This window comes from Chiloscyllium plagiosum, chromosome 4, assembly GCF_004010195.1.
Source record: "Chiloscyllium plagiosum isolate BGI_BamShark_2017 chromosome 4, ASM401019v2, whole genome shotgun sequence".
NCBI classification, from domain to species: Eukaryota; Metazoa; Chordata; class Chondrichthyes; order Orectolobiformes; family Hemiscylliidae; genus Chiloscyllium; species Chiloscyllium plagiosum.
Genome location: NC_057713.1, coordinates 51,316,432 through 51,343,836, shown reverse-complemented (window position 1 = coordinate 51,343,836; position 27,405 = coordinate 51,316,432). Strand labels below are relative to the sequence as shown.

Below are 27,405 nucleotides of genomic sequence, written 5' to 3'. Positions count from 1 at the left end.
CAACAACTCCACCGCCTTTCGTATCATCCGCAAACTTGCTCACCCAACCTTCTAGCCTCTCCTCCAGGTCATTTATAAAAATGACAAACAGCAATGGTCCCAGAACAGATCCTTGTGGAACACCGCTAGTAACTGCAACTGAGAAGTGGCAGATGGAGTTTAATTCAGATAAATGTGAGGTGCTGCATTTTGGGAAAGCAAATCTCAGCAGGACTTATACACTTAATGGTAAGGTCCTAGGGAGTGTTGCTGAACAAAGAGATCTTGGAGTGCAGGTTCATAGCTTCTTGAAAGTAGAGTCGCAGGTAGATTGGATAGTGAACAAGGCATTTGGTATGCTTTCCTTTTTTGGTCAGAATATTGAGCATAGGAGTTTGGAGGTCATGTTGCGGCTGTACAGAATGCTGGTTAGGCCACTGTTGGAATATTGAGTGCAATTCTGGTCTCCTTCTTATTGGAAGGATGTTGTGAAACCTGAAAGGTTTCAGAATAGATTTACAAGAATGTTGCCAGGGTTGGAGGATTTGAGATATAGGGAGAGGTTGAATAGGCTAAGGCTGTTTTCCTTGGAGTGTCAGAGGCCAAGGGGCATGGATAAGATAAATTGACCAAGCCTTTTCCCCAAGGTGGGGAAGTCCAGAACTAGAGGGCATAGGTTTAAGGTGAGAGGGGAAAGATATAAAAGAGACCTAAGGGGTAACTGTTTCACGCAGAGGGTAGTACGTGTATGGAATGAGCTGCCAGAGGAATTGGAGGAGGCTAGTACAATTGCAACATTTAAAAGGTATCTGGATGGATATATGAATAGGAAGAGTTTGGAGGGACATGGGCCGGGTGCTGGCAGGTGGGACTAGACTGGGTTGGGATATCTGGTTGGCATGGATAAATTGGACCGACAGGTCTGTTTCTGTGCTGTACATATCTGTGACTGTACAACTAAGTAAATATTTGAATTAAAATTATAAATGCAGTGTTTTTCTTTTTCACATATTCAAACATTTTGTTAGAATCAAAATATATGTTTCTTTGTCTCACATTGCACCATTTCAGTTATAAAAATGAAGACTATGTTCTGCATCATCTTTTCAAAAACACATGTAATCCTTCGAAACAAAAAAAACTGAAGCATTTCAAAAATACCTTTTCCTGCACCAGTGCAACATTACTTTATCACATCAATTGCTCATTAGCCTTAGAACTAGCGTATGTCTTAAAGTGGTTATTTCTTGAGCTGTTCACCACATATGACTTAATGGAATTGCATTTAATATAGTCCACTCAGACCAGTAAGGTTATTATCATTAAGTTCAGCAAGAATTTGGATTAATTATGTGTACAAATCTCTTCATTCACCTGGACAACTTACACATAACAAATTTTACCAACTTCTTGAGAATAATTGAGCAAAATGGCTATGCTGCCTGTCCAAACCTACTACCAAAAGCTTAGTAGAGCTCTGCTGTCCAGTTCTGAGCACTAACAAAGTGTCCTTTATGGTGGTTGTCGCTCGGGAAATCACTACAATTTCAGCACTGATCCACCTTAGGCCTGGATGGAAGGGGGTTAAAGAAAGCAATCCTACCACACAAGCCACTAAACATAAAAAGACAAAGGTTCACATTCCTTTTTGCCATTAGCCCAAAGTAATTCTTCCCTAAGATTTCCTGAGGTACCTTTTTAGCAACCACTGCTGATTTCTTAAGAACCACCAGCTAGGCCAGTTAATTTTTTTTGGAACACAAGGACTACTCCTGACCTTCAGAGGGTACTGTCTCAGACTTATGCTTGTATGGCCAGTTATAGGATTTAATTTGAAACCTTCAATGACAGCCAGTGGAATCCGGTATGTAGCCTGTCTGGAATGTTTTTTTAACTGTAACAAAATGGTAGTGTATAGAAGATGGGCAGTGTGTTTGAGAAGGGATGTCATGAATGTTGCGGGGAGATTTCCTTCTTTCTACCTATTGAAAGTCCACATTTAGAATAGTTATCCAGGCAGTGAACAATTAAACAGAACTGAAGTTTAAATAAAAATACTAGAGAATTCTAAAGACTGGTCAGATACTCAGGACTGGATCCTATCACAAATCATGGGACTCCAAGGTCAGGGTCAAATGGAAACCTTGAGCCAGTACTTGCTGGTCACCTAACCACCAATACAATATTCCTATTTCTCAAATAAAGGAGGCCTCTCCATTAGTAACATTATTTGTTGCTGGCTAAGAGGTCTACGTTGGGTTCTGCTGATGCACATGTAGATGGATCAAGCTGTGTGCAGACTCTCGGTATATAAATATCAAGTGTCACTGGTTCTATCTCTAGTGTTACAAAGGACAGACCCGAGCTCATTACCATGGAATGTGCCAACTAGTCGTACTATTCCATATCAAGTGTCTCTCAAGGAAAACAGAGAGAAAAAAAACACTTTTGGCCACAAGTCCATCAAACAGTGGTCAGCACATAGCATCCTTGAAACCTGGCAGCAAAGAGGAGATTGTTGATTCTGTCAGGTGGTTCCCAGAGCAGATACTCAAAGTCATTTGGTAGACTGTCTCATCTCCAAACGTTTCCAACAAGCACCAAAACATTGCTTGGCTTGTGGTGAAAAATACACTACTTGTAAGATCCTTCATGTCCACCCAGATTCTCTGCTACCAGGCTGCCCTCAAAGCAGCTGTGTTTTGGGGTGGGGGGAGGAGAGAAGAGAGAGAAAAAGAGACTGTCACATGCGTAAGCAAAGGAAGTCTGGAGAGATGCAATGGTTTTTGGCCAGGTTCATCCCAAGGTTCATCTGTGTTCTACAATCTGTTCCCCAGAATATACACTGAGGAAAACATCGACTTTGCCTGGAAGATCATCAACTTGGTCAATGATGCTCTTTGGTCTGTCCAAAACTTGTTGATCTTTCAGTGTGAAGAGTTGACCTTGACAGAGTGTTGCAGACTGGCATATTCCAAAGTCCTGGATTACATGCAGAAAGAAGCACTAAAGTTTGGGGCAACTGCCAACAAGGCACAACGCGGAAAGACCATTTAAGGCCTTTCTGCCAAAGTACAATGGGGGCCTGTTCAGTTATCGAACCCTCCCAGTACATCAAATACATGTAAATAGTATCTTGCATAAGAAATACCTTTGGGCTTGTTTTAACTGCAAAGTCAAACTCTAATATTTGTTTGTTTGTTTTCCAAATACAAAGACTGAACAGAACTGAACTGCCTTAGTAACAGTGTAAGTTTTTTTATGAATAAAATATATTTTTGCAAAAACAAATGAGAATCTCTCGGACACCTCAACATTGAGAATGGAAGGGCATGCAGAAAAGTGAAATTGAGAAATTAATACTGGCATTTATTGGAGGTCTTGAATGCCTTTATTTGTTGCATGCCGCTGGAAAATATCCCTCGTGGTGGAAAGGCATCCCGATCCAGCACCCACCTAATTTTCTTGCCCTTCTTCACAGCACATATTAGGGCTGGGAAATTGCAGCTGTAAATAACTAGATTTCAATTTTACGAAAACATAATTTCTTTAATGAAGGGATGACAGTTATGAATCTAGCTTCATTTAGATTTACGTTAATAGTTGAAAGCAAAAATGAAATTTATTCTTCTCAAAGCTGTAGTCATTCAAATTCTGATTTATAGTATGGAACTACATCCATTATGCTGAATCCTACTATATACCCTTAGATTAAGAATTCAGTAACAATCAGCGGTTCTTCACACACTTCCCAAGATCATGTGCATGACTTAGCTGCATTTGACAGGTTTTTTTAAAATACTGCATTCAAATTTGAATAAAAATTGAAATATGTGGATGACTTCCCAACAGACAGGAGTTTATTCCTTATTTGAAACTGTAGAGAATCCTATTCATGATAATGAAGCTGCTTTGAACCAGATGTCGTTGTTTATTTATGTGAACGATTAATTAGTTTACTCAGTTACAAAATGTGCCCTGATATAAATGAAATTAATAATTTCTGAGAATGAGGCAAATACAGAATCTCCAGCATGGTTTCCAAACACAAACCTGAAACAAACAAAGCTAACTGTTTCCCAAAATAAGTACACTGCATAGATTAACAAGGGTGTAGGTTTGCTCGATGACCTGTAGGTTTGATATCAACAAAGTCTCGCTTCCGTTTACATTTTCCTGAAATAACTTTCACATTCAGCCTGATATCATCAGAAAAGCCATTAAAATAAAATGAAGGAAACCATAGAAACCATGTGCTGTTGAAGTCAAGAGAATGGTAAGATTAGTTTCTTACAAAAGGGCCATTCAAAACCTATAATTAAAACCACTTCTTGACTACTGCTTAAAGCATATATTTTTAAAGTAACCAAATCTTTCTCCTGGAAGAATTCCCTACTGCTAAATCGAAAGAACAAAATTAACACAGCTGTGTTGGTCAAACCAGTCCCTTAAGGCAAGAAAAGGCTCAACTATTTTTATGATGAAAGACATCCACTCAAAGCCTTCACTCACCCGGCTCCAAGCCCAAAGGATGAAGATGTTCCTGGTTGAGTAGCACTGGTTTGAATGGCAGCAGCATTCATTTTTGTTTAAAAGATATGTAATTCAAATAGAATAGGTAATTTTTTTTTACAGAGCCATAATTCATTTTATTTGGAAATTGGAACAGTAATTGTACACATAATATTTTCTTTAAAAAAGTGATCATCTGGTCTTGGTAGTATCTTGAAAGGATGTTTAACCCTAATCATGGCCATAAACTAGGAATCTGCATTTTCACTAAAAGAAAATACCAGCTTCTTCTCTCTACCACTAACGAAAGTTTGGGGAATGAAACTTGGAAGGGAAGAATTTCAGTAGGTTTATTAGACCTTCTAACAGTCAACTTGACCACAGCAAAAATACTTGGGAAAAGTGGATTCAGCAAGAATGTTTTTGATTTTGGGTGCGAAACAGAAAACAGATGATTGCAGAAGAGCAGGCTAATAAATTCCCAGTCTAACCTGCAACAAGCTGATTTCCAAACACACAATATGAAAATGACCATCAAAACATAAGCTTTTGTGAAGGGAGTAGCTTGTCAGCTTTCTCTACCATTTGCCTTTGTTGGGAAAAACAACATTCCACATTTTCTCATCGTTTGATTATTTTGCACATCAAAAACTTGGGACTTTAATGCACTAATTTAACATGCTTTCTGCAGTTATGCATTTTAAATCTCACGATGTCTAGGTTTTGTTACTGACTTTTTAAAAAGTCAAAGTCATAGAGATTAGATTAGATTAGATTAGATTATTAGATTACATTACAGATTAGATTACATTACAGTGTGGAAACAGGCCCTTCGGCCCAACAAGTCCACACCAACTCGCCGAAGCGCAACCCACCCATACCCCTACATTTACCCCTTACCTAACACTACGGGCAATTTAGCATGGCCAATTCACCTGACCTGCACATCTTTGGACTGTGGGAGGAAACCGGAGCGCCCGGAGGAAACCCACACAGCCACGGGGAGAACGTGCAAACTCCACACAGTCAGTCGCCTGAGGCGGGAATTGAACCCAGGTTTCTGGCGCTGTGAGGCAACAGTGCTAACCACTGTGCCACCGTGCCGCCCTATGTACAGCATGGAAACAGACCCTTTGGTCCAACTCATCCATGCTGAAGAAATTTCAGAATTTAATCCCTATCTGATTTACCAGCATTTGGCCCATATCCCTCTAAACCCTTCCTATTCATATACCTATCTATAAGTCTTTGAATCAGCCTCCACTACTTCCTCTGGCAGTTCATTTCCATACATGCACCTCCCTCTGCGTGAAAACGTTGCCCCTCAGGTCTCTTTTCTATCATCCCTTTCTCACCCTAAACCTACACCCTCTAGTCATGGACTTCCCCACCCCAAGGAAGAGACTTTGTCTATTTATCCTAATCATGCTCCTCATGATTTTATATACCTCTATAAGGTCACCCCTCAGCCTCACATTCCAGGGAAAAAACAGCCCCCAACTGTTCAGCCACTCCCTATAGCTCAAATCCTCCAAACCTGGCAGCATCCTTGTAAATTTTTTCTGAACTCTTTCAAGTTTCACAACATCTTTCTGATACGAAACAGACTAGAATTGCACACATTATTCCAACATTGGCCTAACCAATATCCTGTACAGCCTCAACATGACCTCCCAACTCCTACACTCAATACTCTGACCAATAAAGGAAAGCATACCAACTAGCTCCATCATTATCCTACCTACCTACAACTACACTTTCAAGGAGCTATGAACCTGCACTCCAAGGTCTCTTTGTTCAGCAACACTCCCTAGGACCTTACCATTGTGTATAAGTCCTGCTCAGATTTCCTTTCCAAAATGCAGCAGCTTGTATTTATCTAAAATTAAACTCCACCTGCCACTCCTCAGCCCATTGGCCCATCTTGTCAAGATCCCATTGTAATCTAAGGTGACCTTCTTCACTGCCCACTACACCTCCAATTTTAGTGCCATCTGCAAATTTACTAATTATAACTCCTATGGTCGCATCCAAATAATTTCCATAAATGACAAAAAGCAGTGGACCCAGCACCGATCTTTGTGGCATTCCACTGGTCACAGACCTCCAACCTGAAAAGCAACCCTCCACCACCATCCTCTGTCTTACCTACGAGCCAATTCTGTACCCAAATGGCTAGTTCTCCCTGTATTCTGTGAGATGTAACCTTGTTATAACCAGTCTCACATGGGGAACCTTGTCGAACGCCTTACTGAAGTCCACTTCGATCACATCCACCACTCTGCCCTCATTAATCCTCTTTGTTACTTCTTCAAAAAACTCAAATCAAGTTTGTCAGACATGATTTGCCATGCACAAAGCCATGTTGGCTATCCCTAATCAGTCCTTGCCTTTCCAAATCCATGTACATCCTGTCCCTCAGGATTCCCTCCAACAACTTGCCCTCCACTGACATTAGGCTCATTGGTCTATAGTTTCCTGACTTTTCCTTACCACATTTCTTAAATTGTGGCACCACGTTAGACAACCTCCAGTCTTCTGGCACCTCACCTGTGACTATAGATGATAAAAATATCTCAGCAAGAGACCCAGCAGTCACTTCCCTAGCTTCCCAGAGTTCTAGGGTAGACCTGATTGGATCCTGGGGATTTATCCACTTTTGTGGCTGTCTAGACATCCAGCACCTCCTCTTCTGTAATATGGACATTTTTAAAGATGTCACCATCTATTTCCTTACATTCTATATCATCCATGTCCTTCTCCACAGTAGATACTGACGCAAAATACTCTGTTGACTACTCCATCTCCTGTGACTCCAGTTGCAGACTGCCTTGCTGATCTCTCTATTCTGCTCTGCTATTCTCTCCCTAGTTACCCCTTCATCCTTAATATATTTGTAAAAACCCCTTTGGATTCTCCTTAACCCTACTGGCCAAAGCTATCTCATGTCTCCTTTATGCCCTCCTCATTTCCCCCTTAAGTATATTCCTACTGCTTTTATATTCCAAGGATTCACTCGATCTATCTTGTCTATACCTGACATATGCTTCCTTCTGTTTCTTAACCAAAACCCCAATTTCTCTAGTTATTCAGCATTCCCTATACCTACAAGCCTTTCCTTTTACCCGAACAGAAATATATTGTCTCTGGACAATCCTTACATCATTTCTGAGGGCTTCCCATTTTACCACTGTCCCTTTACCTACGAACATCTGCCCCCAATCAGCTTTTAAAAGTGCTTGCCTAATATCTTCAAAATTAGCCTTCCTCCAATTTAGAACTTCAACTTGCAACAAAAGTCTGCAAAGTACCCCAGACATCAATGCCTGAAGAAGCCTGGAACAAATGTTGGAGAAGCAGCTGGGACAGACCTCTCAGAAAATAAGCTTTCAATGAGTTATATGCCTTTCTTTGCTTGGTGCACAATCTGACTACCTTGTTTCAAGACTCTGCGAAAGACGCTGTTACAAATGCTATGCACACACTTGAAATATGTTGTCTGCCTAACCTGGTTCAGAAAAAAAAAAATCAATAACTGGAAATGGTCATTAATTCGACTCTTTGTAATGCAGAGGTCCAGGAATTTCTTGTAATTAAATGTATCAAAAAAGAACAATTCTTCCCTTTGGCAATACAGCAAGTTTGTCATCGGTACCTTTTTACATAAATGAATTGAATTAAGTAGTTGTTCAGCTCAACGATAAAAATGAAAACATAGCATACAATTTGAGCTTCCAGAAAATCCAAAGATAACGAAGCTGTGTTTCTCTATTCCACTGCTGTTGTCACGTCATTATAAACATTAAGGGAATACAAGGTGAAACATGGAAGATGGTATGTATATGGTATTAAGCTAGTATTTACATATGAAGATTAAGAAATTTGTCTGATCATTGTTCCTAGTGGGCCCCTAAATACACCCTTTCCTTCATTTGACTATCCCAACTGCCCTATCCAGTATTTTGCCTCATCTTCGCTTTTGGAAATCCTGGCATAACTACTTAAGCTGCGCCCACCATCATCACTTGATGGTAAGAGGTCCCATTACACATAGGACTGTTTGAGATTCACTGTGCCAGGACTTTCACTTAGCAACTGTTCAACAAATAGGCGCAGTATGTTTGAGTAGCACTGAACTGTGCCACAATAACTAGAAAGTTTTTGTCTACATTAGTGGCAGCACTCTCTTCTCAGACACTGCACTGGTTGCTTCCTAAAAAGCCAGGCTCTACAGGTCATCCACACAATCTAGAACAGAGTCAGATCTCTGAGAGTTTCATGATTGACTGCACTTGCTCACTCAGTTTTCACCTCCTGGAAGGTCAGCCCTGCACTACTTTCCAGGGTGGCAGTAGGCCACCTCACACTGGACATACCCCTAGATTCACAACACTAATCACTCCCGGATTCTTCTTCGTTATCCAATTCTACTTCATCTGAGGCATCAAACATCGACACTTCAGGTTCCCCAATGCCACCAAGTGTGCTGCTTGCCTTCACATTGTCCATCAGACTCCTGGCCTCAAGCAAATCCCTTTCATAAGCCATTTTCCAAAATTCCCTACTACTGGTTCAACAAAATTGATGTGGTCACCTGTGTCTAGCCACTTGACGACTGCATAATCCAGGATCCCAGACATCTTGAATCTTATTTTGACCCTTGATATTTCAATTTTGGAGAAATACCTTTCCATGACTTGGAAGTACAGTCAGTCTTGCACTATTTCAATATTTCTCTCCTCACTGCGTAACTGTCTTTGGTGCCAAACTGAAGCTGGCTTAAGCCAAACGAGATACATAGCACTACAATTATGGATTTGGTATCTTCCAGACAGCATGGTAAACAAAAGGAGATGGTTCATCAGAAAGATTCAATCTCACCCGAAGAAGAGGTAGTCTGAAGAATAGCTTGTTGATGTTGCAGGTGCTATTATAAGCATAAACTAGTTTCAGAAGATATTTCAGCCATTTTTGTTTCCTGTCTAGAGATAAAGTATGCAGTCATGCAGAGGGATTGACCCATTCATATTGTCCATTACTCTGAACGTAGGGCGTGATGTGCCTTTTGGAAATGCTATAGACCTTGCAAAGCTCCTGTGGGATCTAGTTCAAAGTTATGTCCTGATCACATGCAATATCAAAACAGACAAACCAATTAGCATATCAATACTCTGGCTTGGGCAGTGGCATAACAATCATGTCACTAGGCTATAATATGAAAGCCAAGATTAATGTTCTTGGGAAATCTCAGATGGTGAAATTAGAATTTAATAAAAACAGATAAAATGATGTTAACAATAACTGCAATCACTGTCAATTTTTTGGAAAAATGCATGTGCCCTTTATGAAAGAAAATCTCTTTAATTGGCTTGGCTTACATTTGACTACAGACCCATAGCAATACAGCTGATTCCCATCAAGGCAATAAATTCTGGCTTAGAGATGTTCTCATCCCACAAATGAATAGAAATAAAGCCTTTTAGTCATGATGGGAATGGCCTGTGAACTTGAAGATATCCATCAGTACAAGAACGTTGTCAATCCTCTTACCAGTGATGACCTGCCTACCCCTGCCTAATCCGAAGGAAGGATCCACAATGCAGTCGAACAATTTCAAGGAGACAGAGACCAGGTCCTCTTCTTCAGCTTGAATGTACGTATAGAAGCACTACTGTAGCTGTAGCAGGTCACTGCTGTTCCCAAAAACCATCATACCTCAAATACTCACTGTAGTTGTCTGTGATCACTTCCCATTATTTCCTGACTAGCTTTCCTGCATACATATTGCATGATTAATATCACTTGCTCCTTAATATGGAGACCCTGAGACAATATATCCAGCAGTACATCCTAATTTAGTCTTCAATTGCCAGATCATTGTGCATTTCCCATCTTGCCCAAACCTCCCTCGCTTCCTATTCATCAACAAGTTGAATATCCAGCCAGGGGTTTGCTTACTTCTTCCATAAAACCAAGGGAATACACATGGGGCATCTCTGCTTGAGTTTGGCTTCAAGGCCTAATTTCCTCCATTATGAGCCTCCAAGATGAGCAGCCTCAGCCTCCCTCAGAAACAATACCTGTTTCAACTCTTGCACAATCCACCTCATCTTGGAAATTGACCTTTTAATCTCATCTGTCATGACCTGATGCAAACGTTTTGGAGTTCTGCCAACTAAGCCAGAAATGTAACATGAGAATTAAAACATGGATAGTCCGAAGATTATGAAACAGGATTTTATTTAACATACATTGGGTCATTACAATACTCAAGGGAAAATAAAGTTAAACTGGAATACATTGTATGTATATGGAAGTAAACCAGTGGTTTATATCTGGTTGAGGAAATCTTATGCCTGTCTGATCCTCTTCATGTCAGGCCTCCTGCTCCCAAAGACACCTTTTCCTACAAAGTCCATTAGACTTCCCCAGCTGTTATGCCCAATGCCCTTCTTCACTGTTGCCACGTGCTGTGTGTTGGGGGGGGTTGGGGGAACCATTACACAAAGGCACCAGCAAATAACTGCATTTTGGAATGTTATCATCATTTAGACAGAAGCATGCACCATACCAAAACATTACCTATCAACCACGTGCATGTGAAAGCGCGGTCGAATTTCTGTTGCTCAATTTTTCTATTTCATCTTTTTAATGTTGGTTACACTGGTGGTTTCAATTATACTTCTTCTCTTCACTGTTTAATTATAACATTCTGCCAAATAAAATGGCATATGTGGCAAGTTATTCTTCTATCCACCCAAATTCATTGCAATTGAATTTAAATAGTACACAGTAAATGCAACTTTCCCAGTCATGAGTGGGATGGTCTCCACTCATTTTAAAATCTAAGAGATAAACAAAACCCTTTTTAAACTGTTTACAAAAGATACAAGCACACTGCAATGTTTCTGCATTAAATCTTTACAAATTAAATTAAAAATCACCACATACATTTTCTTCCTCTGTTTCCTGTACAAAGAATGCTTCTCCATTATCTCCCAACTTCATGTGCAGATCTACTGGATCGCCATTAATCTCGATGTCAATCTGAAAATTCCATTATAGCACTAATTAAATCTGACATCACTACTGGAAAGTCAAAACCATTTCTCTACATAGGTAACTCTACAAATTTCACGTGGAAACACCTATAAAAGCAAAACAGATTCATAACAGTTTTAACCTGTCAGCTTTAACAGAATTAAACATGAAGGTTCTTTGCAGAGAATTATTTTGCACTGTATTTTGCAAAGCTTCAAGTTAACATCAGAGCCAATAGCCGATTTCTACCGCAGATAGCACATTACAAACTCAATGAAGATCCACAAACTCATTTATAGTGATAGATTTTTTTGTTCACTCCTGTTAAATGGCTGTCACTGGCTGAAGCAGGATTTCTTTCCTATCTCTAATTTCACCTGATGACATGGTAAACTGCCTTCTTGAACCACTACATTCCACTTGATGTAGGTACACCCACAATGTTGTTGGGTAGGGACCTTCAGCATTTTGATACACTACCATCAGAAGAACAGTGATATATTTCTAAGTCAGGATGGTGACTAGTTTGGAGGAGATCTAAGAGATGTTGTTCTCTTGTACCCACTGTCCTTATCCTTCTAGTAGAAGTGGTTTTGGAGAGTGTTGTCTTTGAGGAGCACTGATGAATTTCTGTACCACATTTTATAGATAGTACACAGTAGTGCTACTGAGTACCAATGGTGAATGGAGTCCATGCTTCTGCATGTGATGCCAATCAGGTGATTTGCTTGGCCCTGGATGGTATCAAGGCTCTAGAGTTGCTGGAGTTGCACTCACCCACAAGTGGGGAACACTATATTAAATTTCTGACTTGTGCCTTGTAGATGGTAGAGGCTTTGAGCAAAGAGTTACTCATTGCAGGATTTCTAGCCTCTGACCAGGTCTTCATATGGCTGATGGAGTTCAGAGTCCGGTTAATAGTAATCCCAGGGTGTTGATCATGGGAAATTCAACGATAGCAATGCCATTGAATATCAAGAGGTAATAAGTTGTCTTTTTGTTACAGATGATCATTGCCTTCCCCTTGTGACATGAATGTTATTTTTCACTTGTCAGCCCAAAACTTGGATATTGTCCAGGTCTGGCTGCATTTGGATATGGACTGCTTCAGTAACTGAAAAAATTACAAATGGTGCTGAAGATGCTGAACTTCTAACCTTATAATGGAGAGAAAGCTTTGATGAAGCAGCTGAAGGGAGGAGTATCAAAAGAGTGAACGGGCTACTTCTGCTCCTATTTTCAACATTTTTAACAAAATATTGCACAATCTTTACCACGGGGTTCACTTCATTATCTAGGTGTTGCCTTAAAAACAGTAAAGTACAACTACTCTCAAACTACAATTAATTAAAACTTATTTGCCTGCTTAAAGTATCATATTAAGTAATGTGATAAACAAGTGCACACAAATTAATCCTTTAAATGTTGGTAACTTTTCAAAAATTACCAATTAAGAAACAAACTTTGTAGTGAATGAAACCTTTTGAAGAGCAGGTGTGCATGCTGGAATGGATAGAGATAGAGGAAGCTGATGTGCTGAAAATTTTGTCAAACATTAATGTTGACAAGTCGCCAGGCCTGGACCAGATTTGTCCTCGGCTGCTTTGGGAAACGAGTAATGCAATTGCTTCGCCACTTGCGAAGATCTTTGCATCCTCGCTTTCAACTGGAGTCGTACCTGAGGACTGGAGAGAGGCAAATGTAATTTCTCTCTTCAAGAAAGGAAATAGGGAAATCCCCATCAATTACAGACCAGTAAGTCTCACGTCTATCGTCTGCAAGGTGTTAGAAAGGATTCTGAGGGATAGGATTTATGACCATCTGGAAGAGCATGGTTTGATTAAATGCAGTCAACACGGCTTTGAGAGGGGCAGGTCATGCCTCACAAGCCTTATCGAGTTCTTTGAGGACGTGACTAGAAAAGTTGATGAGGGTCGAGCTGTGGATGTGGTGTATATGGACTTCAGCAAGGCATTTGATATGGTTCCCCATGGTAGGCTCATTCAGAAGGTCAGGACGAATGGAATACAGGGGAACTTAGCTGTCTGGATACAGAATTGGCTGGCCAATAGAAGACAGCAAATGGTAGTAGAAAGAAATTATTCTGCCTGGAAGTCAGTGGTGAGTGGTGTTCCACAGGGCTCTGTCCTTGGACCTCTACTGTTTGTAATTTTTATTAATGACTTGGATGACAGGATTGAAGGATGGGTCAGCTAGTGTGCAGACGACACAAAGGTTGGAGGTGTCGTTGACAGTATAGAGGGCTGTTGTAGGCTGCAGCAGGACATTGACAGGATGCAGAGATGGGCTGAGAGGTGGCAGATGGAGTTCAACCTGGATAAATGCGAGGTGATGCATTTTGGAAGGTCGAATTTGAAAGCTGAGTACAGGATTAAGGATAGGATTCTTGGTAGTGTGGAGGAACAGAGGGATCTTGGTGTGCAGGTACATAGATCCCTTAAAATGGCCACCCAAGTGGACAGGGTTGTTAAGCAAGCATATGGTGTTTTGGCTTTCATTAATAGGGGGATTGAGTTTAAGAGTCGTGAGATCTTGTTGCAGCTCTATAAAACTTTGGTTAGACCGCACTTGGAATACTGCGTCCAGTTCTGGTCGCCCTATTATAGGAAGGATGTGGATGCTTTGGAGGGGATTCAGAGGAGGTTTACCAGGATGCTGTCTGGACTGGAGGGCTTATCGTATGAAGAGAGGTTGACTGAGCTCGGACTTTTTTCATTGGAGAAAAAGAGGAGAGGGGACCTAATTGAGGTATACAAGATAATGAGAGGCATAGATAGAGTCAATTGCCAGAGGCTATTTCCCAGGGCAGAAATGGCTAACACGGGGGGTCATAGTTTTAAGTTGGTTGGAGGAAAGTATAGAGGGGATGTCAGAGGCGGGTACTTTACACAGAGTTGTGAGAGCATGGAATGCAGTTGTGGAAGCAAGGTCATTGGGGATAGTTAAGAGACTGGACATGCATATGGTCACAGAAATTTGAGGGTGCATGAGGATCAATGGTCAGCACAACATCGTGGGCTGAAGGGCCTGTTCTGTGCTTTGTTCCAAGTTCACTCATCAGTATTTGGTAATAAACCATTTGGCAACTACAAACACTGAACACGCAATATTCATTGACTCATGGTTATTCCATGTTAATTTGCCAGATCAAGTTGAGTTTTAATAATTTGAAAGAGGAATAACACATTTAGTTTACACTATTCTTTGAGTACAGAACACAATAGATTTCAATTCAGGAAAGGTCTGCATATTAACTTCACCAAATCTCTGGACAGGCCAATGTTTACGTAATATGCGAAACAAAAACAAAGTTTTGCAATTGGATGACGCTATGTTCTTAATGCAAGAACGTTTGCATAATTAGCAATCAATCATTCTTATTCATCCAATTTCCTTTTAAGAATTAATTGGATTAGTCTATTAGTTTGCTATCAGGACTAATGTGGGCAGCTACAACTGTCAATTAAGAGAATAACAGTAATTGTTAATGCCAAATTCTTATTCCTAAAATGGAATATTTCCGAATCTTTAGTTCAATTTGTTTCTGCTCAATTTTACTTCAATTCAGAGGTATACAGCATCAAACTGACCCTTCGGTCTAACTAGTCCATGCCAAACATACCCCAAAACGAAACTAGTCCCACCTGCCTCTAAATCTTTCCTATTCATGTACTTACCAGAATGTCTTTAAACACTGTTATTGTGCCCACATCCATCACTTATGCACAGAGTTCATTCCACACGCACACGACCATGTGCACAAAATTTGCTCTCGTCCTTTTTAAATCTCTCCCAAATCACCTTAAAAATGTGCCCTCTCGTCTTAATTCCCCATCCAATGAAAGAGTCACCTCCCATTAACCCTATTTATACCCCTCAAATTTTATAAACTTCTATCAGGTTGCCTCGCAATCTGCTACGCTCCAGTGGAAAAAAAAAGGTCTAGCGCCTACCCAGCCTCTCTTTTTAACTCAAACCTTCAACTTTACTGTATTATTTAAAACAGAAAAATAAAAATGCTTGTTTGGGGTTTGCTTTCTAGTGATTCTAGGGTTAAAAAAAAGTTTCTCAATGATTGGAAAACCTACCCCAAAGGCATGCAGGGAGATTACCAGGTTAATCTTTGACTTTTAGTCGATTTGTGCACAAATACTTTATACTAGCTTTCATTCTATCGAACATGGCATTTATATGTTTAGAGCATCTGACTGCTTAGTGAAAGACCTCAGTAGTAGGACGATCGGTCAATTTGTTTCCTTTGCCAGTTATAGTGCTCTTCTACCATGGCCGAGTGGAGCGAAATTACTTAATACTAGAAGATTTTGATTGTCAAATATTTCATCTTTTGTTTTGCATACTATTTTCAAAGATTATTCTTTTAGCACCTCTAACTTCAATGCAAAGGATAAGCCTTGGAAAGTTTCAGCTTTTAAAATTATAGATAACTATTAAACAGGCAATATAAAAAGCAAACAACATATTACATTTTCTTATGGGATTTGAAATTCTAAAAGAGAATTCTATTCTGGGATTAAACAGAATTGCAGTGTTATGGTAGACCAAATAAGATATTACAAGATCAAGGTGACTCAAGTTCATTCAACCCTTGTTTGCAACATCTTTTTAAAATCGAATTATAATTAGAAGCTTACCACATTTTCCTTCGATCGAAGTACCCCCAACTTTCCAAATCGAACATGAAATGGTGAGCACTGGTAAGTGCCATCCTGTTGTTGGACTACAATCACATCAATGCATCCAGAGAGTGTTGCAGGATTCAATCCTTTGTACAATTCCTTAACTGTTACCAGTAACTGTCCAACATAGTTCATGGTTTGGGACTGGAAAAATTTAAAAAAAAAGATAATAACATTGCACAAACATCCTTATAGTCAAATGAACATTTTTGAATAATTTGAAGTTTACGTATTTATTATTAAATCTTGAGCATATTGTAAGATCATTAAAGGCATTTATTTCAACCAATTCACTTTTATTAAATGAACAATCGATCCAACTGTAATTTGATCAATTAAATTTCATTGATTGACATTACAGTTACAGTCCAATTAAATGGATAAAGCAAACCTGAGAGCAAACATGTCATTTACAAGCGATTGAAAACATGAAATTATCTGTTTAAACCTTTCTATGGAAAGCATGGACTAAATAATTTGCGCAGTTTTTTTTTAAAATAACAATCTTAAACAAAAAACAAGCAATCTTTCATTATGAAGTCAGTAAGTGATACCCAAATGGATAACTTCAACTTTTTCCATCAGAGTCAGAGATGTACAGCACAGAAACAAACCCTTTGGTCCAGCTTGTCCACGCCAACCAGTTATGCTAACCTAACCTAGTCCCATTTGTCAGCACTTTGCCCATATCAATCTAAAGCCTTCCTATGCATATACCCATCGAGATGCCTTTTTGCAATTGTACCAGCCTCCACCACTTCCTCTGGCAGCACATTCCATACAAACACCAACCTTTGAAAAAGTTGCCCCTTAGGTCCCTTTTATATCTTTCCCCTCTCACCCTAAACCTGTGCCTTCTACTTCTGGACTGCCCACCCCAGGGAAAAGAACTTGTCTGTTTATCCTATCCATGCCCCTCATGATTTTATAAATCTCTTTTAAGGTCACCTCTCAGCCTCTGTGCATCAGGGAAAACAACTCCAGCCTATTCAGCCTCTTCTTAAATCCTCTAACCCTGGCATCATCCTAGTAAATCTCTTCTGAACCCTTTCAAGTTTCAAACCATAAACTAAATCACTTGGCCCAAACAAAACAAAAAGTCAAAGCAACATTTTGTTAGTCTAGCCTGAATTTACTCCTTGTTAATTGGGAAGCACAATGCTTCAATACAATTCTATTTTCAATGTCAAACACATTTCAACTAATCCATCAAACGCCCATCTTGCTCATTGCAAATTTCTTTTGCAGTATTCTTTGGAAGTCCACCCATGCAAATATCTAGAATGCATCAAGCAGGTATTTTCTGTCCTTATTTTCATCAGTATAACTTCTGCCTTGTTTTTAAGATTGTCTACCAGATCTAACAGACCACGGACCTGTGTTTCTAGGGCTTTAATCCGACTCTTGGAGGAGTCAGTCTCTGCAACTACCCCTGCAGCCTGGCACTTCAGCTCATCTCCCTTTTCCTTAGGTCTTGCAGTATAGCAGATACAGGAGCCAGCTTTATTTTTTCCTAGATATGCCTCTCCAAGACCCTGTGAGGTTGGGCCAGCTCCTCAACCAGGGTTTGGTGAGTAAGTAAGCATGTTGCTTCAGAGGACTGGGCCATGTCCCCAGCCCTGGGCAAGCTTCCTTCTTTTTTCAGCATTCTCCAGCTGCAGGGACAAAAGGTAAGTAGTAATCTCCTTTACTGTGTTTTTACTCACAGTAAAGTGTTTGGGATTGGTCCTGGCTCTGTCGGGTCGGTGTTCTCTGCAGAGCCCAGCACATGCGGTCCTAACAGGATGCCACGATCTTGGATCTCCCCCCCCCCCAATTATTGATGATTTCAGTCTAAAACTTGTTTTCTGTTTTGTTATAGTCATTTGCAAAATCGATCAGTATCAAATGTTAAACTAGACAATGTTTTCCCTCAAAGATTCTTGACTGTTATCTGTAAAATTGCAGTAAAATAATCCAAAACCTTTATGCAACTCTTTTAGGCAAAGGAGGTAGATACTGGTTTCTGCTCATATGTTTACCTGACTGAAGTTTGATTTTTCCCCTATTAATGTGAACTTGTCAATAAGTCTGATTTGTCCCATATTGTTAACAGTATGCACTAAATCAAAACCTTCAACATAATGGGTGTGAGGTTTTTGATCATAAATGGACAACACTCCATTTGCTTCTTTCAACTATGAGGAAACAGCATGAAAACTAACTCATTAGATTCCCAGATATATTATTACTGCTGGCATTATAGAACATAGAACATAGAACATAGAAGAATACAGCGCTGTACAGGCCCTTGGGCCCTCGATGTTGCGCCGATCCAAGCCTACCTAAACTACACTAACCCACTATCCTCCATATACCTATCCAATGCCCTCTTAAATGCCCATAAAGAGGGAGAGTCCACCACTGTTACTGGCAGGGCATTCCATGAACTAACGACTCGCTGAGTGAAGAACCTACCCCTAACATCAGTCCTATATCTACCCCCCCTTAATTTAAAGCTATGCCCCCTTGTAATACCCGACTCAATACGCGGGAAAAGGTTCATACTGTCGACCCTATCTAACCCCCTAATCATCTTGTACACCTCAATCAAGTCACCCCTAAACCTTCTTTTCTCTAGTGAAAACAGCCCCAAGTGCCTCAGTCTTTCCTCATACGATTTTCCTTCCATACCAGGCAACATCCTGGTAAACCTCCTCTGCACCCGTTCCAATGCCTCCACATCCTTCCTATAGTATGGCGACCAAAACTGCACACAATATTCCAGATGCGGCCGTACCAGAGTCTTATACAACTGCATCATGACCTCAGGACTCCGGAACTCAATTCCTCTACCAATAAAAGCCAGTACGCCATATGCCTTCCTCACCGCACTATTTACCTGGGTGGCAACTTTCAGAGATCTGTGTACATGGACACCAAGATCCCTCTGCTCATCCACACTACCAAGTATCCGACCATTAGCCCAGTACCCCATCTTTTTGTTATTCTTCCCAAAGTGAATCACCTCGCACTTAGCTACATTGAATTCCATCTGCCACCTTTCTGCCCAGCTCTGCAGCTTCTCTATATCCTGCTGTAACCTGCTACATCCTTCCTCACTGTAAAGTTTTGCTTTGTTTTGCTTGTTCAAAATACTCTGCTTTTAAACCACATTCAAAGTAAATCAAATACCTGTACGTGCAAAAATAAATCCAAAGATCTTATAAAACCAGAGAGCATGACCGTAGGAGGTATTCTGCTTGCTTCGACATGCTTCCTAAAATTTCTTTAGTTATGTGATTAATTATTGGTATTGCTACTGGTTTCTTGTAGTCATTGGAAAATCATAGTTAAAATAATTTGCGTTCAGTATATGAATGTTTGAGTGGATAACCATGGTATATGTTTTGCATTTTAAAAAAAATCAAATAGTGATGTGTATAGTTTGTCCTTCCTCACCTTCATTGTGATCATGTTCTAAACTGTTTCATATTCTGCCATTATGGATGAGAAGAAGGTCACTGACTTGGAAGTCACCAATTAGTATCCAAGCTGTACAACTCTGCAGTACGTCGAGATTCTGTGTGCTGTCCTTTTAAATCTTTCGGCCTGACCGGATTGCCTGGCATCCCATTAAGTTATACAAGTCACAGAAACTTTGGTTGCATTAAATGCTGTGTTAACCATTTGTCAGCATTCTAAGTTGCATTGAAAATCTTCAGACTAGGGAGAGGTTACTCAGTTTAAGTGTCAACTAGTATATCAGTCCTAGTGTAAAGTGATTTTGTTGAACTGGGTTGAGAACAGCTTGGATTTACTGATTTGCCTTCAATGTGTTCGGTCTCCTCCTCTCTCTCTCTTTTTCTCTCTCCATAAGACCATAAGACATAGGAGCGGAAGTAAGGCCATTTGGCCCATCGACTCCACTCCGCCATTCAATCATGGCTGATGGGCATTTCAACTCCACTTACCCGCATTCTCCCCGTAGCCCTTAATTCCTTGTGACATCAAGAATTTATCAATTTCTGCCTTAAAGACATTTAGCATCCCAGCCTCCACTGCACTCTGTGGCAATGAATTCCACAGGCCCACCACTCTCTGGCTGAAGAAATGTCTCCGCATTTCTGTTCTGAATTTACCCCCTCTAATTCTAAGGCTGTGTCCACGGGTCCTAGTCTCCTCGCCTAACGGAAACAATTTCTTAGCGTCCACCCTCTCCAAGCCATGCATTATCTTGTAAGTTTCTATTAGATCTCCCCTTAATCTTCTAAACTCCAATGTATACAATCCCAGGATCCTCAGCCGTTCCTCATATGTTAGACCTACCATTCCAGGGATCATCCATGTGAATCTCCGCTGGAGATGCTCCAGTGCCAGTATGTCCTTCCTGAGGTGTGGGGACCAAAACTGGACACAGTACTCCAAATGGGGCCTAACCAGAGCTTTATAAAGTTTCAGTAGCACAACGGAGCTTTTATATTCCAACCTTCTTGAGATAAATGACAACATTGCATTCACTTTCTTAATCACGGACTCAACCTGCATGTTTTACCTTTAGAGAATCCTCAACTAGCACTCCCAGATCCCTCTGTACTTTGGTTTTACGAACTTTTTCACCGTTTAGAAAGTAGTCCATGCTTCTATTCTTTTTTCCAAAGTGCAAGACCTCGCATTTGCAATATTGCGGAGTAATTTCTGCTGCCCTTCTGTTTGTTCCCATGGCTATGTATCATATTCTAGTTTGAAAGTTTGCCTGCTATTCAGTTAAAGTTGCACCTTGGATGGGATTGTGCAAACGTAACCTTTGTTTTTGTTGAAATTGTGCGAATATCTTAAATTTCAGTGTCATTCTGATCCCATGCTATGATGATGTCGCACAATTTTAATCCCAGAATGAAATCTGGCCTCACACATATTTTCTTCAATTGAGCATGGCAATCTTTCTTCAACAGCGTTATGAAGCAGCAATTAGTCTAGGTTCCATAAGGGCCGCTCGGTTCCTGACCTCATTACAGCCTTGGTTCAAACATGGACAAAAGAGCTGAATTCCAGAGGGGAGGGGAGATTTGACAGCCCTCTACATCAAGGTTGCATTTGACCAAGGTGTGGCAACAAGGAGCTCGAGCAAAACTGGAATCTTGGGGTATCACAGGGCAGTTAGAATTGTACCTGGCTCATAAGAACAGGTTATGGGTGTTGGAGGTCAGTCAACTTGGGTCTGGGACACCTCTGCAGGGGTTCCTCAGGGTAGCGACCTCGGCCCAACCATCTTCAGCGACTTAATTGATGGCCTTCCCTCCATTACAAGGTCGGCAGTGAGGACTTTCGTCAATGATTGTATAATGTTCAGTACCATTCGTGACTCCTCAGACACTGAAGCAGTCCATGGTCAAACACAATAAGACCTGGACAGTATCCAGGTACAGGCTGCCAACTGACAAATGAGAATTGCACCACACAAATGCCAGGCTCTGACCATTTCAAACAGGAGACAATCTAACCACTGTCCCTTGACATCCACAATGAACATCAATTGACCAGAAACTCAACTGACCTCCCCACATAAATGGAGTGGCTATAAGTAGAAATCAGTGGCTAGGAATACTGCAGCGAGTAACTCACCTCTTGACTTGGCAAAACCGGTCTGCCATCTGCAAGTCACAAGTCAGAAGTGTGATGGAATACTCCCCTTTTTTTGCTTGGATGGATGCATCTCCAACAATGCTCAGGCTTGACACCATCTTGAACAAAAAAGCTCACTTGATTGGCACGACATCCACATGCACCCTCTCCTTCCTCCCACCTGCGCTTGGTAACAGCAGTGTGTTCAGATACATTGTAGAGATTCACCAAATATCCTTGAACAGTACCTTCCAAAACCACAACTGCCTCAATCTGGAAGAACAAGGGCAGCACATAATGGGAACACCACCTGCAAGTTCCTCTCCAAGCCACTCAACACTTGGAAATAATATCATCACCATGTCTTCAGTGTTATTGGGTCAAAATCATTGAATTTCTTTCCTGCGGGTCATACTACAGCAAGTGCTTTGCATGGTTCATTGAAGGCAGCTCACCACTGCCTTCTCAATGGCAACCAGGAGCAGGCAGGTAATGCTGACCATCCAGTAATGCCCATGTCCCATGTGTGAATAAACAAGTACAAGTACACCAGTGTACAGGTTTGGCTTTAACCATAAAGCAGAAATTTATTATGCAAACTAAAATGAAACAAACCAAGCTATCTACATGAAACTGTTCTGTAAAATTTACTATTGTATATAAAATAAAATGCCCAATACCAACATTTTTAATTATAAAGTAAAATCCAGATAAATTTTCCTTTCTTAACAAAGTCATTGGTTGTCTTAACTGCTTTCAGTTCAGGTCCTATGTAACCTTTTCAACACTCAAATGAGATCTCTGACTTTCTCAGCTTTGAATAACCAATACTGATTTCTATCTGCAAACTCCTGGTATGAAAATTTTTATAAAGTGAAAACCCTTACTGAGTTAATTTATTTCCTTAACTGCTACTTAACAGATTTCTAAGAAGTATCTTTTTTTCAAAAATCAAAAATCCATTATATCCAAAGTGACTTTTCAGAAACTCTTTTGAATTAAAATGTCCATCCCTCTGCATGGACTTCAAATAAACCACTGTCCAAAAGCTTTTAAACAGAAGTCCTCAAAAAAATGGTAATGTAATAGCAGCAACACGGAGTTAGTCAACAGATAAGAAGTGTTTCCATCTGATATTGATATTCTCTGTTGTCTCCGAAAACTATATAGGTTTTTCCACGATAATGAAGATTTATTAGTAATTGCTAATAGTGCTTGCAACTGTAATTAAGTATTTTTTTTCCTATTTGCAGGACTATCATTGGGGCTTAAGCAGTCACTTTGAATTTGGATTCAGCTAAGACAGACTTCATTTTACAAGAGTAAGCCAATTTTGTGTCAGATTTCACCAAGATGTCTCTCTGATACAAAGTCAACATGGCGATGCACAGTTTTAATTTTTGCATTCTGTTATAATCTTTTTTCTTGTTACATCTGGTATTCATTGCATGATTTCTCATACAGGCGATTATCCTTTTTTTTTAAAATGAACAGAGCTGTCCATGCTCTGCAGGTGTTCTTTGATTTCCCCGGAGCACTGGGAATGGTTGTTCTTTGTCATAGGGTCATAGAATTGTACAGTACAGAAAAGGTCTTTCCTCTTATCAAGTCTGTTCTGTCAAAGCTACACCAAGTTTAAACTAGTCCGACCTTCTAATCCTATCCCCATAGCCTTGAATATTATGACACTTCAAATGCTCATCCAAGTTGGTTTTAAATGTTGAGAGGTTACCTTGCTCAACTACTCTCCCAGTCATTTCAGACCTCCACCACCCTCTGGATGAAAAGGTTTACCCTCAAATCCCATCTAAACTTCCTGCCTTTGACCTTTTTAATATTATGCCTCCTTTGTTATTGACCCTTTAGCTACACTGTTTCTGTTCAGCCTGTCCATGCCCCTCAAAAATCTTATACACATTCCATCAGGTCTGTCCTCAACCTTTTCTTTCCATAGAAAACAACATGAGCTGATCTAGCCTCTCAGTAAAGAAGGTGCTCCATCCCAGGCAACTTCCTTGACTCAATCTCTGTTTGCATACAGACACACCCCTCCCCAGCACAATCTCATCCTTTGTACAGTGCAGAGACCAAAGTGTGCACAGTACTCCAGCTTATTATACAGTTCCAATGTAACATCTGGTCCCTTTAACTTATGCCTCGACTAATAAAGACAAGTGTCCCAAATGTTGCCTTAACTACCCGATTAACATGCTACCACAGGATCTCTCAGCAAAAAGACAATAGTATAATAGGAGTAGCTGCAATTGAGATTTGGGAGACTCTGATATTGTTTTTGATTTATAACTAATAATGTCCTACTTGCTACGCTAGTTCAATTCCCTCCTGTAATTGGTTTATTGTTTACTTTCTTGTCGTCATTTGTTGGAACATGACTTTAGAAATGTGCGTTGTTGGCATACCAGAGGGGAAGAAAGGTGAGCACCAGCGCAGTTCTTAGAGAAGTGGTTCCCAGGTTCCTTGGTTTGAAGGTTGAGAAGGGAAGGCTAACAATTGAAAGAGCCCACTGGATTGCAGCACAAAGTCATGTGCGGATCAGCGCCCATGCCCTGCACTGGTGAGGTTGCATCATTATAAAGACAAGCAGAAGCCTCTAGAGCCCAGCAGAAGGATTCAAGGGAGTTGGTATGTGGCAGGTCCAGGGTCATGTGTTTTTTTCAAGACTTCTCAATGGCAGGTGGTCCGGAAAAGGTGGCGTCAAGAGGAGATTGAGCGTGCTTGGGATCCAGTATCCTTTAAAGATATCCAGCGGTGCTTCAGATCAATCATAATGGATCCATACATTTGTTCGACTCGCCAGAGAAAGCAAAGAACTTTGTGGACACGTTGACTAAAGTCGAATGGCCGAATACGTGAAGAGGACAGAGCTGTTCGGGTTTGCTCTACTTTAGAAAGGACTTAGAGTCTCCTTTCCAGTATTAACTTGCATGAAACGATGTCTGGGTTGGATAGAGTATTTATCTTTAATCTCTATGTTAAAGGATGGGTGACATATTTATTTTTAGCTGACTTGCTGATAGCACTAACTTTGCTTTTAGGTTTTTTTTTCTCTACCGAGTGGTCAGCGTACATAGTGCGACCCGAGATGGTAAGAGTTGAGAGGGCAGTTGGGATTGTTAACAGGGTTGTAGGGGGTGTAGGTACTCCCTTTGAATGGAGGAATTTACCCCCCAATCAGTACCTTTGGCAATTTTTGTTTTTCTGTTTTTGCTGTACATAGTTTTTGCAACTTTTGCAGATTTGTTGGCTGTAGTTATTTTAGTCTATGTTGTTTTTGGGTTTTGGGGATTATTTTGCATTAAAGCTCGGTGATATGTAGCTCGGGTTCTTCCTCTATGGAGTCTAAATTGTACTATAGAAGATTTATGGTTCAGGATGCGTTTAAAGTGCACTTGGAATGTTAAGAGGAGTCATTCACCTGTCAAGAGAAAGAAGTTACTTTCCAGCTTTAAAAAGGTTGAGGGGGTAGATGTTGCCTTTTTACAAAAAACACACGTGGATGATATAGAGCATTTGAAGCTGGGGGATATGACCAGGTTTATTTTTCAGCTTTCGATATGAGTAGAGGGGTGGCCATTTTTAGTAAGAAAAAAATCTCCCATTTAAGTTATTAGAGTGCATTAAAGACACACACAGGAGATTTATAATCCTTAAAACTTTGAAACATGGGGAAGAATACATGATCTTCAATGTTTACTGTCCCCCGGCTCACCCCCTTACATTCTTGTCAGACAGACTTTCTAGACTGGTTAACCTTGCATCTCAATATATCATCATAGGAGAGGATTTCAATTGTCTCATAGACCCCACAGTTGACAGTTGCCCAAATGCCTGCCGATATCTTCTTTGCGATCTAAACAATTAAGGGATCTGAATGCTTAATTGGGGTTGGTAGATGTTTGGAGGCACCTTCACCCTACTGGCAGGGACTTCACGTTCTTTTTGAACCCACATAAATGCTATACCAGGATTAATCTTTTCCTAACCCCCGAAGCACATCTGGGCTCAGTGGCAATACAATCGGCAAAATCACTATTTCCAATCATGCTCCAGTGTGTTTAACGGTTAAGAGTAAGGATACGGTGGTTGACTAGAGGCACTGGTAACTGGATCACTTCATCCTCAAGGATAGCGAGTTTATTAAATTCTTTTTTGCTGCGTTCAAGGCTATTTTAGATATTAATTCAGGCTCAGCCAGTAGCCCATCCATCCTTTGGGAAACAGCTAAAGCCTATGCAAGAGGGTTGGTTATTTCCTATTCAGTCAGTAAGATGCAACAGACGGGTGATCAGCAATGCTTGCTCAAGATGCGCCTGAAAGTAACTGAAAAGGCATATTTTGACAGGCCGTCACTGGTTAAACTGCAGAGGATCATGGCGCTTCTCTACGCTGAACTCCATGCTCATGCGGACAGCCAAGAGGTAGCTTACATTTGCAAGTCAAAGGCTGTTTAAGCATCGGGATAAGTGGGGCAAGTACTTAGCATATTTTGCTCGGGAAAAAAAAACCATGCACCCCCCCCCAACCCAGGCCATTACCTCGATCAGAGAGAACAATGGAAATTTGACCTATGATTCTAATAGGATTAACGCAGCATTCTGGAAATTTTACTTTGAATTATACCAATCTGAAAGCTGAGAGAGTGGGCGGGTTAGGACAGAGTCTTAAAAATTTGGATCTTCCAGGAGTGACCCGAATCTGAATCAGAGCAAGAGGTGCAGGAGGCCGTGAGGCAACCCCGGAATGTAAAGACGCAGGACCCTGAAGGGCTCCCCAGTGAGTTCTATAAGGAATTTAAAAAACATTGGCCTTGACAATATACTTATGTTTAATGACTCTCAGTCGTGGCCTCCACCCACCATCTCAAAGAGAGAATCTCTCTCTCATAAAAAAGGGAAGGCCCCAGAGGACTGTGCTTCCTATAGACCCATGTCACTATTACATGTTGACATCAAAATCAGACACTGGCATTAAGGTTAGAATCTGTACCGCCCTCCATCATTAAGGAGGACCAGTCGGGGTTCATATAATGTCGCAGATTGACGGATAATGTCAGGAGATTACTTAACATGATCCAACTATGTCAACAGCGATCGGTACAGGGATTGGTGATCTCCTTAGATGCAGAAAAGGCATTTGATAGGGTTGAGTGGCCATATCTTTTTCATACTCCGAAGCAGTTTGGCCTGGGAGAGACCTTCAGCAAGTGGGTGGAGGTTTTGTATAGTGATTCTCTTGGCACGGTCCTCACCGATGGTGTACCATCAAGCAATTTTAATATTTGTAGTGGCGGTCGACAGGGCTGTCCCTTGTCACCTGGCTTTTCACATTGGTGACCAAACCGTTGGCAGAGACAATATGCAGGGATCCCATATAACCACTCCAGAATAGGGTTGAAGTCATATAAGATTGCACTGTATGTGGATGACATTTTTGTCTTCTTAACAAACCCAACAGTCTCAGTGTCATACCTGATAAATTGCATCAATCTATTTGGTGGCTTCTCGGCTTATAAGATCAATTTTGCGAATTC

The 27,405-nt window shown here is 40.6% G+C and overlaps 1 protein-coding gene across 1 annotated transcript in view; it reads right to left on the bottom strand.

Moving 5' to 3' along the window:
* The window catches only part of lpin2 (lipin 2), a 104,711-nt gene that overhangs the window by 67,709 nt on the left and 9,597 nt on the right, over positions 1–27,405 (bottom strand). The window contains exons 2-3 of the mRNA XM_043689329.1: positions 16,206–16,394; positions 11,428–11,538 (exon numbers count right to left, since the gene is read on the bottom strand). Of these exons, the coding sequence (XP_043545264.1) occupies positions 11,428–11,538; positions 16,206–16,394 (300 nt within the window). The remainder of the gene's footprint in view (positions 1–11,427; positions 11,539–16,205; positions 16,395–27,405) is intronic.